The following is a 14,854-nucleotide window of genomic DNA, read 5'->3' on the forward strand; positions in this document are numbered from 1 at the left end:
TACTTGGTGTGCTATGTTGTCTATATAAACAGCCTTGCTCATGTGTCGTAGCCCCACCACTTCTGCTAACTTGTTCTTAACTGGGGTAGGGAGACCTTGTTGAATCTTTTCCCTGATTATGGCTTTTTCTAACGGGTTATCTTCGGCATCCTTCCCTGTCACACTTCTCCATTGAGAGTGCACACGGGCAACGAACCCCCGGGGATTTTCATCTCCCCCCAGTGGCTTCACAATGACATTGTCTGGGTGAATGTGAGTAGGGTATGTTTCTCTGATTGCCTTCCACAGCTTGCCTCTGTTTGCTGCGAAGAGTTCTGGATCATAAACGGATGTATCGATATATCTATGAAGTCCCGCCTTCATCAATATTTCCTGTATGGTGTCCAATCCTGTAATGGTAGCTAAGAGTCTTTTCAAATCTCCCATAGCAGCGTGCGTTCCTGTCAATCTCACGTCGACTTGCGTCGTCCAAGGGTGGCCACCATCTTCCAGGACTGGGAGTTTTTCGATCACTTCTGACAGATCTGTATGATTCCAAGGACGATATTCCATCTGGTTACCTCGAATCAGCACTGGGAAGTTCCCCTGAGTTTCCTCTTCTTCCGATGCTGTTTCATAATCGCTTACTTGTGGCTCCGTTTTTACTTCCCGCCTTGGTGTCGCTCCGGACCTTGGGGAGTTCAACCGGGATGCAGGTGATGCTGCCGCTTGAGATTGACGACACGTTTCTCTCTCTACGTCTAGGTCCTGCAGCTGTTGTCTGTAGTCCTCTTCGTTTCTTAGGATTTTCGCACGGAGTTTTCTTGCCCTCCTTTCTCCCTCCTCTTCATCCCTGTCTTCCTGCAGCTTCTTCTTCTTTTGCTTTAAGCTCTCTCTTCTCTTCCCTGCCTTCAGAGACTTCTGCTCATCTTCAGAACTATTTTCTTCTTTTCCCTTCTTATAGCGTATTTTCCCTCCCTGCTTTTCGGCCCTGGCTAGTAGTTTTCTTATCGGAGCACTGTAGCCTCCTTGTGCATTGCTGTCATCACTGGAATCTTTGCTATCACCTCCACTGCCATCTTCACCGTCATCCGTCTTGTCCCTCCTGTCGTCCCCTTTTCCCCTCGGCTCCTCCTTCTTTTTCTGTTTGGCACCTGACCTGTTCTCTGGTTCGAAGTCCACGGTCACTCTCGCTCTTCCCCTCTCTAGTACATTTTCATCCTTATCTTGGATAGTGAAGGTTCCGCTCGTACTTAGGACAGGGACCTGAGGGTAGATCCGCTGAGAATTGTCCTCCAGTCTCTTGGCATAGGGAGGAGGACTGGAGATTGGAGCTGTGTGTGAGAATGGAATGTTCACTTTCTCTTCCATTGCTTTGGCCAATTCATCTCTTTTTTCTGGATCCATGTGAGCTGTTTTCTCATTCCAAGCTAATGCTACTTTCTGCCCCTCTACCTTGAAGAGGTCTAAAATAGCTAACTCTAACCTGCGTTTCTCTGATCTAATCTTTCCTTTTTGATGCGCCTTATGTGCATTGATAAGTATCTCCAATGTTGCAATTAATTGTAAATCAAAGGTGCCCTCTGCTGGCCATGGTTGTTCAATGTCTGCCCAACGAATATTCCATTTCGTTGATATTTCGCTAATCTCCTTAACAAGAGGATTCATTTTTTCCACTATAGCCACAGGAGATGAATTTGCTAATATTCCCTTGTCTGTATTAACAGCCCTCACAATGTTACTGGGTTTGGCTCCCATGTCTGAAATATTTATACTGCTTAATATGCTGAAAATATGCTATAAGGTGTACTTTTCTTACAACCCACCTTCTGTTGCTGTATCTGCTAAACAGATGCTAGTCCAACTCTTAACTGTGTCAACTGTCCACACAGAACACTACAACTCCGGAACAACGGATTGTTTCAGTGGTATTGTGTATTATTGACTTAAATGTAATCTATGTGTATGTGTTTTAATCTAAATGTTTTTTCCCTTATTATGTATGAAGGTGTGTCACTTAATTGCTCAATCAATACTAATTATAGTTCAGGTCAACTTAATTATTAAACTACAAAGGCTGTTCAACACAATTATCAAATTACAAAAGCAGGTCACGCTCTAAGTCTTTCTGATCCACAACCCCTTGCTTGATCAATCCTCAGATAGAAACTGTTCTGCTATTCTTTAATCAAGAACTGTGAAAAAAGAACTTAACTTCAAATAAAAAGATGTAAAACACGAATATTAATCACAACCTGTAAAGAAATCGACTTGTCATTGGGAAGGAATAAAATGATTAATTATTCATTACAATCTGTAAGGAAATCGACTTGTTATTTGAAAGGAACAAAATGATCAATTATCAATTACAATCTGTAAGGAAATCGACCTGCTACTCGGAAGGAATGCACAATCAACTAGACTTAGTCATTTACACTTCATTGATGTAATCCTGTGGAAGAAAACGTCATCCCTAGACCACTATAAACCAATTGATCAAAGTTTTGTGAAAACTGAAAATGAAATAATCTGAATAATTAATTCAATCAATTTGTAATTACTTAAATTAATTGAAGTAACCATCCATTTATTATTGTAAAAGACTATGTCGTCGACCTCAGGCGGATGCACTGATGGAGGACCAGTGTTCCAAAGTGTCTTATCGTATTCTGTCCACTGGAGAGCAGCAAACAATTAAAAATGTCTTATAGTGTTTCATCCACTAGAGGGCAGTAAACAATTAAAAACGTCCTATCTTGTTTCATCCACTAGATGGCAGTAAATAATTAAAAACGTCCTATCGTGTCTCTTCCACTAGATGGCAGTCAATAATTAAAAACATCCCATCGTGTTTCGACCAGTAGAGGCCGCCACACCGAAGATGTCTTACAGAATGACTATATCTTACCTAAAACTCTCAATCTATCTTTTTTACTTTTACAATCTATACCTAAATCAATTGTTAAGTGAAAGGAATGAATGATTAGTTAGAATTATTCACTATATCATCATATACATTGATTTAAAACTTATGGAATCAATCAATTGTTTTGGGAAACAGAAAATGAATGATCTGAATAATTAATTCAACTGATAAGTAATTAGTTAAATCAATGTGATACTGAAAAGTCATTCACAACATCAATCTATGCATTAACCTTTTAGATTCTTTCACCAATATTCTGTAAGCGGGCCTATTGGCTCCGCGTGCTCTCTCTGTGTTTGAAATGTGCTGGCCTCGTGTAAACTCCTGTTTTCCGAGTAACCGTACCTTTAAACTTATTTGAAATACCCCGAGATCAATTCACTATATCTCTATTTTTATCAATACTAGTCTATGTGCATGGTTTTATCGTTATCTTTTAAGAGATGAGTACTGAAATCTATCAAACCCGCGCGTGTGTATTTGAAAAAATGGATGTCAGGGGGGAAAGAAGCCACCCAACACTCCTTTGTTCTTTTACCAAACCGCTGTGGACTGTAAGATTAATCTTCACACAACACTGCTTTTCCACAATAATTATTATTCTCCACAACACAGCAATTCCAAGAATATCTTTCAATGCAGTTCAACGTATTATTTGCCAAGATAATCTTATTCAAATACTCCTACAATGGCATATGCTTTCTACTAGGCTCTGTGTGTCCACTGAGTCTGCATCCATTCACACAAAGAAAAAAATTGGCGCCAATTCAACTAGCGGCCTTGTCCGCAGGTCTGACATGCATTCACACAAAGAAAAAAATTGGCGCCAATTCAACTAGCGGCCTTGTCCGCAGGTCTGACATGCGTTTCAGACAAAGAAAAAATGGCGCCCTTTCTACTCAAACCACGTTTTTCCTCCGTGCTCTTAAGTAAATTAACAATGTATCCCTTTAAAATAGCGCTATTTTCTGCTCACCAACACGGACTCTGCTCTTTCAAACTAGGAATTCCGATTCCATACCATTGAATAGAGCTATCTCCTGACAAACACTTACTTACAAACCACATTAACCAAGCTTTTACACTCCATCAGACTATTGCCTGATACAAACCACATTTATTAGCCCGCCAGGAAAACGTCTCCCCCTAGCTTTTGTGCTAATACCTTGTTCTCAAAACAAGACTACAGCAGCTCCTTCTCTGCTATACCACAATTACCACACACACGATAAAAATCGTACAATTAAAACGCTTTTCCCAATACAGGTTTTACAACCCGGCTCTCTCTGACTAACCTCTACCCAGTTATATACTTCAAGATCCGTTTTAAATATAGCTCATTCGATATACACAGTCTATTTTGCACAGCTCCGCCTTGTCCTCGCGAATTCAGCAGAAACTTACCCTTGTTGACTCGAAGAGTTGCAAAACGACCGGTCATCCAGAGCTATGGAAACGTCCCTTCGTGGTCGCCACTTATGTCGAATATTTCTCTGTTTCAGTGATAAAAGAAGAGGTAAAAACTCCTGGCCAAAGTTTAAAAGTATTTATTCAAAAAAGATCGGGTCCTCAGATTACAGGCACACGAAACAGTCACAACGTGATTCGAGGTAGACAAGAGACAGACCGCTCCAGCCTCTGCACAGAGGTTTTATAGCGGCCCTCAGCCAATCACATCACAGTATGTTCTTGGCCAATCATGATCCTTCCTTCTAGGCCTCTGATTGGCCTAGACCCTCGGGGGCGTGCATGTGCGTGTGTGTGTGACTGCGCATGTGCGACAATTGAAAATCTTCCGAGATCGTTTGTAATGAAATAATAAAAGTATTTAATAAAGTATATATGAAGTAATAAAAATATACGTGTAATATGTGTAAAATATACGTGAATATATGTGTAAGATATACGTTATATAAGAAGGCTATTAATGTGTAAAAATATACTACACTATACTAGATTTACCGATAGTAACCACACACATATATTTTACTTACACGTGTTACTCCGTTCTCTGCCTCAACATGTCTGCTTCCAGTGGCGGTAGATATTGATAGATATCGGCTGGCCAATAGAGGGCGCTAGGGCGTTTTGAGGGACTTTAAGAACGTAATTGAACGGGAGAGCCTTCTTTATGCTGCCATCTTGTCCGTGTCTCAACCGGAAGCCTATATGGAGCATGTTCATCTGTGACAGAGTTAGAAACATTTGAGGAGTCACCAAGAGCCAAGTCAGGCTCAGAAATGGAGGATACTCTTTCTGGGTCACTTAGATATAAATCATGTTCATTAACTTTTCTGAAAATTCCTTTTGTTGATGAGCGTGACCTTGTTTGTTGTATTCCTACATGTCTTATGCCTTTATTAGTACAGGGATCACTAACACCCTGTGCAAAACCTCCACTGGCTGTGTACTGATGGTGTCTGTTAGTATAATGTCAGAGTACATTTACATTTACAGTCCCACAGAGTACATTTACATTTGTCAAAAATGGTCGTCTCTTTTTTGATATTAGCTGTGTTGATATTACCCCCCTGCCCCCCTCTACCCTTTCTGTCAGCCCTGAAAATATGGTAACCATTATGTCATCATCCGATATGGATGTGCTTAACCATTACTGAAAAAATTAAAATGTCTGCATTAGGTAAGAGAAGATAAGTTGACATTGTGTATTGTACACGTATTGTTATTTACAAAAAAAACTGTTCTTAAAGGCAGACTAACTGTTTTTTAAAAGTTAACAGTTTGAACCCTCTCCTCCCCTCCTACCTCTCCCACCAACCCCTCTCCTCCACCCACCCCTCTCCTCCACCCTCTCCTCCCACCCTCCCCTTCTCCCACCCCTCCCCTCCTCTCACCCTCCTCCCTCCCACCCCTCCCCTCCTCCCTCCCCTCCTCTCACCCTCCTCCCTCCAACCCCTCCCCCTCCTCCAGGACTCGTGAGAGCCTTGCCTCCAACACCTCCAGCATCATGACGGAGAATAACAGACGTCAGAACTCTGCAGTCCTGAGCCCCCGTCACATGATCCCCGGTCACCTGACCAGCGTCGGCCCGCCCTTCAACTTCCGCGCTATCCCACAACCCCCTGCTTCCGCGCAGAAGGACAAGCTGACCAAGCCCCCGACCCTGGCCTCCATCACTAGCGTCTGACAGACAGACAGACAGACAGACAGACAGATAGGCAGACACAGGCAGAGAGACAAACAGACGGACAGAGAGAGACAGACAGACAGACAGACAGACAGACTGACAGAGAGACACGCATACAGACAGACAGAGAGAGACAGACAGACAGACTGACAGACAGAGTCAGGCAGACAGACAGACAGACAGACTGACAGGCAGACATATAGGTAGCGAGACAGACACACAGGCAGACAGACAGACAGACACACACACACACACACACACAGAGAGACAGACAGACAGACAAACAGGCAGACTGACAGACAGACAGACCTAGAGAGACAGACAGACAGACACACAGACGCACAGACAGACAAACTGACCTCCATCGCAGGCGTCTGATGGATGTACGGAGGGACTGATAGAGGTGGAGGAGATGGGAGCAACCCTGAAGCCCCCCCCCCCCCCCCTTTCCCTCCCTAGGGATGATGGGACTGTTCGTGACACTGGCATGACTTCCACTTACTGTTCTTACTGCTTCTAGAACACTCTACTGCAAAAAAAACAACAACAACAACAACAACAAGAAAACTAAAATATCCTCTCTACCCTGCCCCCTCCAGGATGTACCTGGCTTGGGACTGAAATGATTGTTATTTTTTGCCTTTTCCAGAATTCCTGGATGTTGTAACTGGAGAGAGTTGTTGCCAGGAGACACAGACTGTTGGAGGAACACTCGTGGTGCGTTCACGACATGTGTCTGAATTACCACTTTGAAATGTCTCATTTGGAAACTCGTTGTACAAAGATGATACCCGAGTTTCTGACTCAGAGGGTGTCAGAATCCACCAATGGGAAGCCTCGGTTACCTTTCACTCTGAGGTTCCAAGTCTCCGAGGTGTCATGACCTTAGACACCTCGCCCCCCCCCCCGTCCGTCCGTCCGTCTGGGAGACTCTGGTGTCAACGCAGCGTTACCACGGCGACCAGAACTGGTCACCCTGTGACGACACACAACGTTACCACGACGACCAGAGACACAGCCTCCTGAGAAGCAGTGAACCAGGAAGAGCTCCAGAGGGTCTGATATGTGCAAAGTATTCTAGTTCCATCCTCCTATCCCTATAAGTTCTTTATTGTTGCGATCATGTATACTCAATTCTTTTAAATGTTTAAATGACCAAATACTTGGAGAAGAAAAAAACGTCATTAAAAAGAATAATGTTGAAATGAGAATTTATGACTGGCAAAAGTTTATTTATTTTTGGGGGTTGTATCTGTGTTTGAACCACCTGTGTTTTCACACACAATCATTTCATTGGATGAGAAATATCTTGCCCCACCCCTCCCATGGTGACACATTAAGTGTGATAGCTGTCAGCCTGTCATGTGTCTCAGACATACATACATACATACATACATACATACATACATACATACATACATACATACATACATACATACATACATACATACATACATACATACATACAGACAGACAGACACAATGAGGTGATACAATGTGGACAGACTAGTTCATACAGGGGAGAGCTGTATCAGTGAGGAGCAAGACAGAGAGCTGAGCACTGATGTGGGAGACAGATCATAACCGTAAGTTGGTGTTTTACATAGTTTTTCACTGTTTAATATGATTTGAATAAACTTGCATGCCTTTGTATCATCTCACAAAATGATGTAGCCCTAACATACTACAGTAGCCAACTGTATGTGACCAGCCTGTTAAGAAAGCCTCAACCTGATTTTGTCCAGCTGACTGTGATCTAGTAGGTTCAACTACATGAGGCCCTAGATAATAATAGATAATAATGACTGTGTCTAGACTAGTCAACAGTCTTTACAAAGGTCACTATTGACCAATCAGCAGAGCTATAAGACTGACAGAAGACTGTTGAATACACTCCTCTATGAAGGGTCAATTAGTTGGTTTACTGTATGTCTTTTTTATGTAAAAAAGGGCGCTGTGTGATCAAAGTTAACTTTTAGGGTTATAGAGAGACATTGTAAATATCCCTTGTTTGCTTCAGGAGAGAGAGATACTGTATATACAGTATCAGCATACTTTCATGTCCCTTTCCTATGCTGTAGTTTCTCACTTCACAGTTTTTAACTTTGGTCTCCTTTAATGTGCTGCGTGTGTTCATTGTTCAGGTTTACAGCAAGAGGTCCTTTAAGGAGAGAGTGGAGGAGACCCCTGGCTCTAAAATGAGTCTCTCTGGGGAGAGAGAGGAGGGGACCACTGCCTCTAAAATTAGTCTCTCTGGGGATGTTGAAGCCATGGGGTAAGAGAAGAGTCTCTGGAGGGCATTTACCATGAAGATGATGATATTGATGATGATGATTATAGATACTTCATTCATAACCAGATTAATGTTAGACATAGGAATGTATATATACTGTAGTTCAATGCACACTGTATTTACTGTGTAAACTAGTCTCAGGGAGATCACACTGAACACCAAAGGCTCAAAGATGATAGATCAACATGTCATGATGCATTGTTACACAGATCAAGCTTCATACACTCAAACTCAAAGGTTTTGATGTTCCACTAAGATCAAGCCTACACACATGCAGTTGGACAGTGGTGTGTTTTCCCTGAGTTGTTGGATGTACAGATGTCCCCTCTCCCTTGTGTGCAGTGTGCAGGGTGTAGTGTGTAGTGTGCATGGTGTAGTGTGTAGTGGCAGTGTAGCTCTCGTGATGAGTAGCCCTGCCAGTCCAAATGGATGTCCTAATGGTAGAATCTTAGGTCATCCAGGGGAGAGATCCCCAGTTTGAGCCCTGCTGGTTACATCAATCCCACTCTGACCACCAGAGGGCAGCAGTGTATGCTCATAAGAGTTTGTCACATTGGGTATTTGAGCCATGATGCTGTACTTATCTTATTGAAGTTCTTGCAGTCCAAAGAGAACAAGACTGTGATGACAGAGGCAGGACACTAAGGGAGTCTTGAGGAGAGAAATACCCACTGTGTTGTAATCACACATGACCATGACCCATCTTCCACTAATAGCATAAAGAAGTAAATATGTTTCCATTGTCAGTTTTGCTTTGAAGCACACTTCCACTTCAACATGGTTTTGTTTCCCATTCTTTTAGAGGTAAAACGGATATGACCCCTTGAACTTTAATCATGTGTGGTATTTGACATTTTAGATTTAGGGTCTGCTTTTGAGTGTTTATTTTCATGTTTCACCTGAACTTTTTTGAAATTGTCCTCCTGCTTCCTCCTGCTGTGAGAATAGCGCTCCATCACTTTGTCAATGATGTTGTCCCTTTTTCACACAAAACACACACGCACACACATGCATACGCGCGCACACACACACACACACACACACACACACACACACACACACTCACACACACACACGCACGCACACACACACACACACACGCACGCACGCACGCACGCACGCACACACACACACAGTAACACAGCTGTTATGAAACACACAAAATACATATCAATAATTTATACAGATGAGGTAGTTAGGTTTGGTTTGAGTTCAGAAACTCTGACCCTGGACCTTTTTAGATGCTTGTTTTGTTTTCATACAAATTGGATTTGACGTACTATGGGCATAAAGCAATAATGCTCAAAGGACATGATTGAAATGGTAAGATGTCAGGAAAGAAAGGCCTCTAGTCGCTGCCAGATAATGAAGTTGACCACACCAAGTCAATTCTGTGATGTAGGTGCAATAGCGACCACTGGCAGATTAGCCAGATCAGTCCAGTAATCTGCAACAGGGTTGACAATCATTTCAACATCTAACAATATATAAACAAATAAACAGGATAGTTACTGTCCTCCAAGATGGAGTCCCATTGACAATATCATTATCCGCACTCATAGTTCAGCAGCACATAACTGTACAGATGACATATTGCATTCAATACCCACTAGGGGGCAACAAAGTAACTTTTTAAATATAACCTTGATGCCTGATCTGTCTTGAATGTGGGGTTGAAATGGATAGCTAATCTACATGATTGTTGTGTAGCCCAATATGTGTATGCATCTTTCAAGGCAAACGATAACATTCGTCTTTTGTTTGGAGGGTATTTACATGTAGACGTCAGATATACACGTATTGATGGACATTAATGGGCATGGGCTTGCCCAGCAAAGTTAAGACATGATTGCAAACTAGCATTCAATTAAAGCCTCCCTTATACGTTCATTGTAGAAAAATTATTGTACCACCCGGCCTGATAGAAGCAATAAGAAAGACAGAAATGTTATGTGATTTCCATGGGCACTTGAAGGATTTATTTGGATGGTTTCTGTCTCTGCCCAGATGGACTGCAGTGGGCAGGACCGGGTCATGTAGGGATGGGGGGTAATGGTGGGTAGATATGGTGTCAGACAGTAAGGATGCTATTGGAGGTGGACAGTTTGAGCTCCTCCCGGGGGTTCTGCAGGGTATCTCGCGGGGCAGCATACTCGAGCACATTGGGTAGTCCGTGCACCACACAGCAGCTAACGCCACTGCGGAAGATGCCCATGTCATGGGCGTCATGCCACTCATCTGTCTTCTCATCGTAGCACTCCACATTGCAGGTACCTGTGCCAGTGAAGCCGCCCACCACAAACAGAAGATCATCCACCACCTCGATGCCAAAGTTGCTCCGTGGGTTCAACATGGTGGGAACTGCGCGCCAGGTGTTGGTCTGGGGATTGTAGCACTCTGCGTGTCGCAGACAGTTGGCTCCATCAAAGCCGCCCACCTAAGAGAGGATAGGAGAAATGTGGGTCAATAACAGAATATCAGAACTTGAGCATAGATTTATTGTGTATTTTTATGTAGGTCTCACCGCATAGACCTGCTCCCCATAGGCGATGACCCCCAACCCAATGCGGCGGCTTCTCATGGGGGCGATCAGAGTCCATTGGTTGGTCTCAGGGTTGAAGCACTCTGCTGTACACAGCCGCTCATTCCGATTGTTACCACCACATATGTATACCTAGAGTTAAGGCAACTTGTAAATTCATCCATCCTGGCTTTTTAATAGATTAATTGTACAATAGTTATTAAGTTGTGTTCCAGGTACAGTTAGTCTTACCTATTCCACTTACCTTTCCAAAAAGTGTGGTGGCACTGGCATCACTTCTCTGCTCATGCATGGGTGAGATGAGTGTCCACTGGTTGGTCTCAGGCTCATAGCGCTCAGCAGTGTTGAGTCGCACATAGCCATCAAAGCCGCCCATGGCGTAGATGCAGCCACCTAGCACAGCCACACTGACGTAGCAGCGCCGTGAGTGCATGGGTGCCACTTGGTGCCAAGTGTGTGTGACTGGGTTGAACTTGCGCACACTACTGAAGTCGTCAAAGCCTCCCACGCAGTACACAAAACCATTGAGGTAGGCAGCACCGTGGTAGGCCCGTGCGCTCTCCTCAGTCACATTGACCCATCGGTCAGCCCGTGCATCATACGCCTCAATGCCATTGGTGGGGCTGCCACCACACCAACCACCGATGGCCAGTAAGATGGCATAGGGCAGGCGAGGGCGGGTCAGAGGGTTGCTGCTGTCAGAGCTGAACATGGCCTTCAGTGCGTTGATGATGATGGGCTTGCAGTCATCATTGGCTCTCACCAGTGGATTATTCTTCACATTGTTCATGAAGTAGTCTGCTGTCATCAAGGCCATGCGTACCTAAGCAAACAGACACAGACAGATATGGACACAGAATGCAGTCGGCAGCCTTTATGAAATGCATCAAACATTTACGTGTTACGTGTGTTGTCCAACTCTCAGTCACCTTAGGCAACAGCACCGAGATCTGGGCTTCGCGGTCTTGAGGAGAATGGCCAATCCAGCACAGGATGGCCTCAAACACTACATCTTCCTGCTTCACATTCAGGTCGTCCTTCTCAATGATGTCACGAAACTGCCACAGCGAGAGTTCTAGGAACTCCTCGGAGCTACGCACCATCTCCTTAAAGTGATGCAGGATGAAGAGAGAGGACCTGCGCCTCAGCTCATAGCAGGAGTAGAAGTCTGCAAACGTACAGATGCCAATGCAGTTCTCCGGGCACAGCTGGGCCTCTAGGTAGTCAGAGCAGGCTTGCACAATGCCCATGACAGAGAACTGATCTGCAGCCACCAGAAGCTGCTCCACATTCTCGTCAGTGACAGGCACAGAGCGTGTGTAGGCATACTCAATAATGAGACGCATCATGTCCGGTGACACACCAGGAATATTGTACACCCGCTTTTCTAGGTTGTTCCAGACAATTGTGAAGAGAGCTCTGTGGGTCAGGGTTTAGAGAGGAGGGATATGATGGTCAGGAATCATCCATATACTGTACCAGATTTTCTCAATACTCTTTTCAACAGGGCTGCCACAAACGATTATTTTCATAGTCGACTAGTCACCGATTATTTTAACGATTAGTCGACTAATCGGATCATAAATTACAGCTTATCGCACAATTACTCAATCGCTCTTATTTAGCTATCATCTTCTAAATCAGCTTCTAAATTTAGCTTGAAGTTGTTAGTTGTTGTTGTAGGCATGTGCTAACTAAAAATAAAGACAATTAAAATGATTGTTCACTCAAAAATAGATATTTTAATGAACTTTGCAGATTTATTTCTGGCATCACTTGCATGTAATGTAATGTAAAGAGTAGTAGAGGGTGCAAACTGCTGAGTAAAATGAGGTAGGCTAGGCACTAGGCAACCAAAAGAATACAAAAACAAAAATAAATACTTGTACAGAGTACAAAAGTTTTGCTTTGCTTCACTCATCTCATAGTAGAACGCGCCTTCTTAGCACTGTAACGTTAAGACAACATTTTTAGCTATTTGATAAGTATCGCTTTGATGACAACGTAAAATAATGTAAGAAGGCTTTTAACGTAACGATATCGTTAGCCAATAACAAGCTAACTAGCTTACCGAGACGAGCCATCGTCTTCCTCGTCATCTGCCACAACGTGCTTCCTTTTTAGATGCTCGCGCATCATAGACGTGCTGCCATGATAAGCGAGTTCAGCTTTGCAAATTTTACATTTTACATTCTTTTTTTCAACGTTGTGGTTGAAATGCTCCCACACTTTAGAGGTACGAGGACAGGAAGACATTTCTCTGTTTGTTTTTCCGGGGAAGTCACGTGTGCCCCGGATGACCGACACTGCGCATGTACATCAAAGACACTGGGAGACGCTAGCCAGTGGCAGCTTCAGGGAAGAAAAACGAATGCTTATCGAATGAAATGAATGGTCTTTATTGTCATTGATATAGTACAGGTACCAAACAACGAAATTTGGGAGGGGGGGCTCCCCTGGTGCTAGGCAAAAAAAAACAAAAAAACAAACGCTTATTTCAGCTCAAAAAAAACATGCGACTACGGCGATTACCAAATATGTCGGCGACGATTTTGGTAGTCGACGTCGTCGTGACTAGTCGACTAATCGTGGCAGCCTTACAGCACAGCAATATAATAAACACCCTCTGCAAGTATATGACAATATAAAGAGGGGTACACAAATATTATGAATCAATAGTTGCATGCTATCTTTTATAGAATGTATCATTGCTGCCACAAAGAACAATGTGTAAGCTCTTGTAGGATCTGGCTATTTTCTTCTGATTATCCTTTGGATCCATGCCAAGTGAATCCCTGCCATCCATCATGGCCACATCCCCACAAAGTTAAGACACTCACCGGAAATATGGACTGCAGCCGCAAAGGATATTCTTGTGTGCGTTGAAGTCGATGCCATTGACTTTAATCACCACGTCACAGAATTTTCCTTCCATCCTCTATCAAATTATGGTAAGTGTATTGTCCTTGTTTTTCAATGAAAGACTACAATACGTTAAATGGAGTGGCCGACCAGAAACCACAAAGATCAAAATGTTCTGAGCCTTGACTGTCTTACACTAATGTTAGCTAGCCAGATTCTAGCTAGACACATTATTTAGACACATAGAAAGACAAACTAAAACACTAGAACAACAGTCACATGAACAACTACAGGACAGTCTTGTCAGATACGGTAGCTAATCAGTTTCGTGTTTGTAAATATGTCGTGTTGCCATCTGTCAGTGGGTATCATCATAACAAGGCAGTCATCACCCTGCAATTACTAAGGGTAGAGGGTAATAGAGGGTAATAGCGTGGCTAATGTTAACAAGCTAACGGTTGATAATGCTAACGTTTAGGACGTTATCACATCATTTCAGTCAGTCTAACTTGATAACTAAGTTGATAGTCTCTTTTTATCAGCACAGCACGTTTCATACACGTTTCAATAACACCGTAGCATCTCAGTAGAACTCACCGAGACTTTGCCTTCGGCAAATAGCAGCAGACGTGTAACTTCAGGGGCTACAGGTCTTTCAAGGTTCGGTGGATCTGGTTGGGGAAGATATTTCCTTTACTGAATATTTTAGAAAGCTATACTAGATTTACCGATAGTAACCACACACATATATTTTACTTACACGTGTTACTCCGTTCTCTGCCTCAACCTGCTTCCAGTGGCGGTAGATATTGATAGATATCGGCTGGCCAATAGAGGGCGCTAGGGCGTTTTGAGGGACTTTAAGAACGTAATTGAACGGGAGAGCCTTCTTTATGCTGCCATCTTGTCCGTGTCTCAACCGGAAGCCTATATGGAGCATGTTCATCTGTGACAGAGTTAGAAACATTTGTGTCGTCACAGGGTGACCAGTTCTGGTCGCCGTGGTAACGCTGCGTTGACACCAGAGTCTCCCAGACGGACGGACGGACGGGGGGGGGGGCGAGGTGTCTAAGGTCATGACACCTCGGAGACTTGGAACCTCAG

General features: G+C 43.5%; 1 protein-coding gene across 1 annotated transcript; it reads right to left on the minus strand.

The window, feature by feature from the left end:
* Positions 1-10,417: 10,417 nt before the first annotated feature.
* LOC308160756 (kelch-like protein 10) lies at positions 10,418-12,237 on the minus strand (the record flags this gene model as incomplete). Its single annotated transcript, XM_080534697.1, has 4 exons — positions 10,418-10,783; positions 10,871-11,020; positions 11,133-11,711; positions 11,818-12,237. 4 exons carry the CDS (start codon positions 12,235-12,237, stop codon positions 10,418-10,420), a joined length of 1,515 nt encoding a protein of 504 aa, XP_080390823.1.
* Positions 12,238-14,854: the final 2,617 nt, after the last annotated feature.

The sequence above is a fragment of the Nansenia antarctica genome, assembly GCF_963989245.1.
Source record: "Nansenia antarctica genome assembly, chromosome: 6".
In the NCBI taxonomy this organism is placed as follows: Eukaryota; Metazoa; Chordata; class Actinopteri; order Argentiniformes; family Microstomatidae; genus Nansenia; species Nansenia antarctica.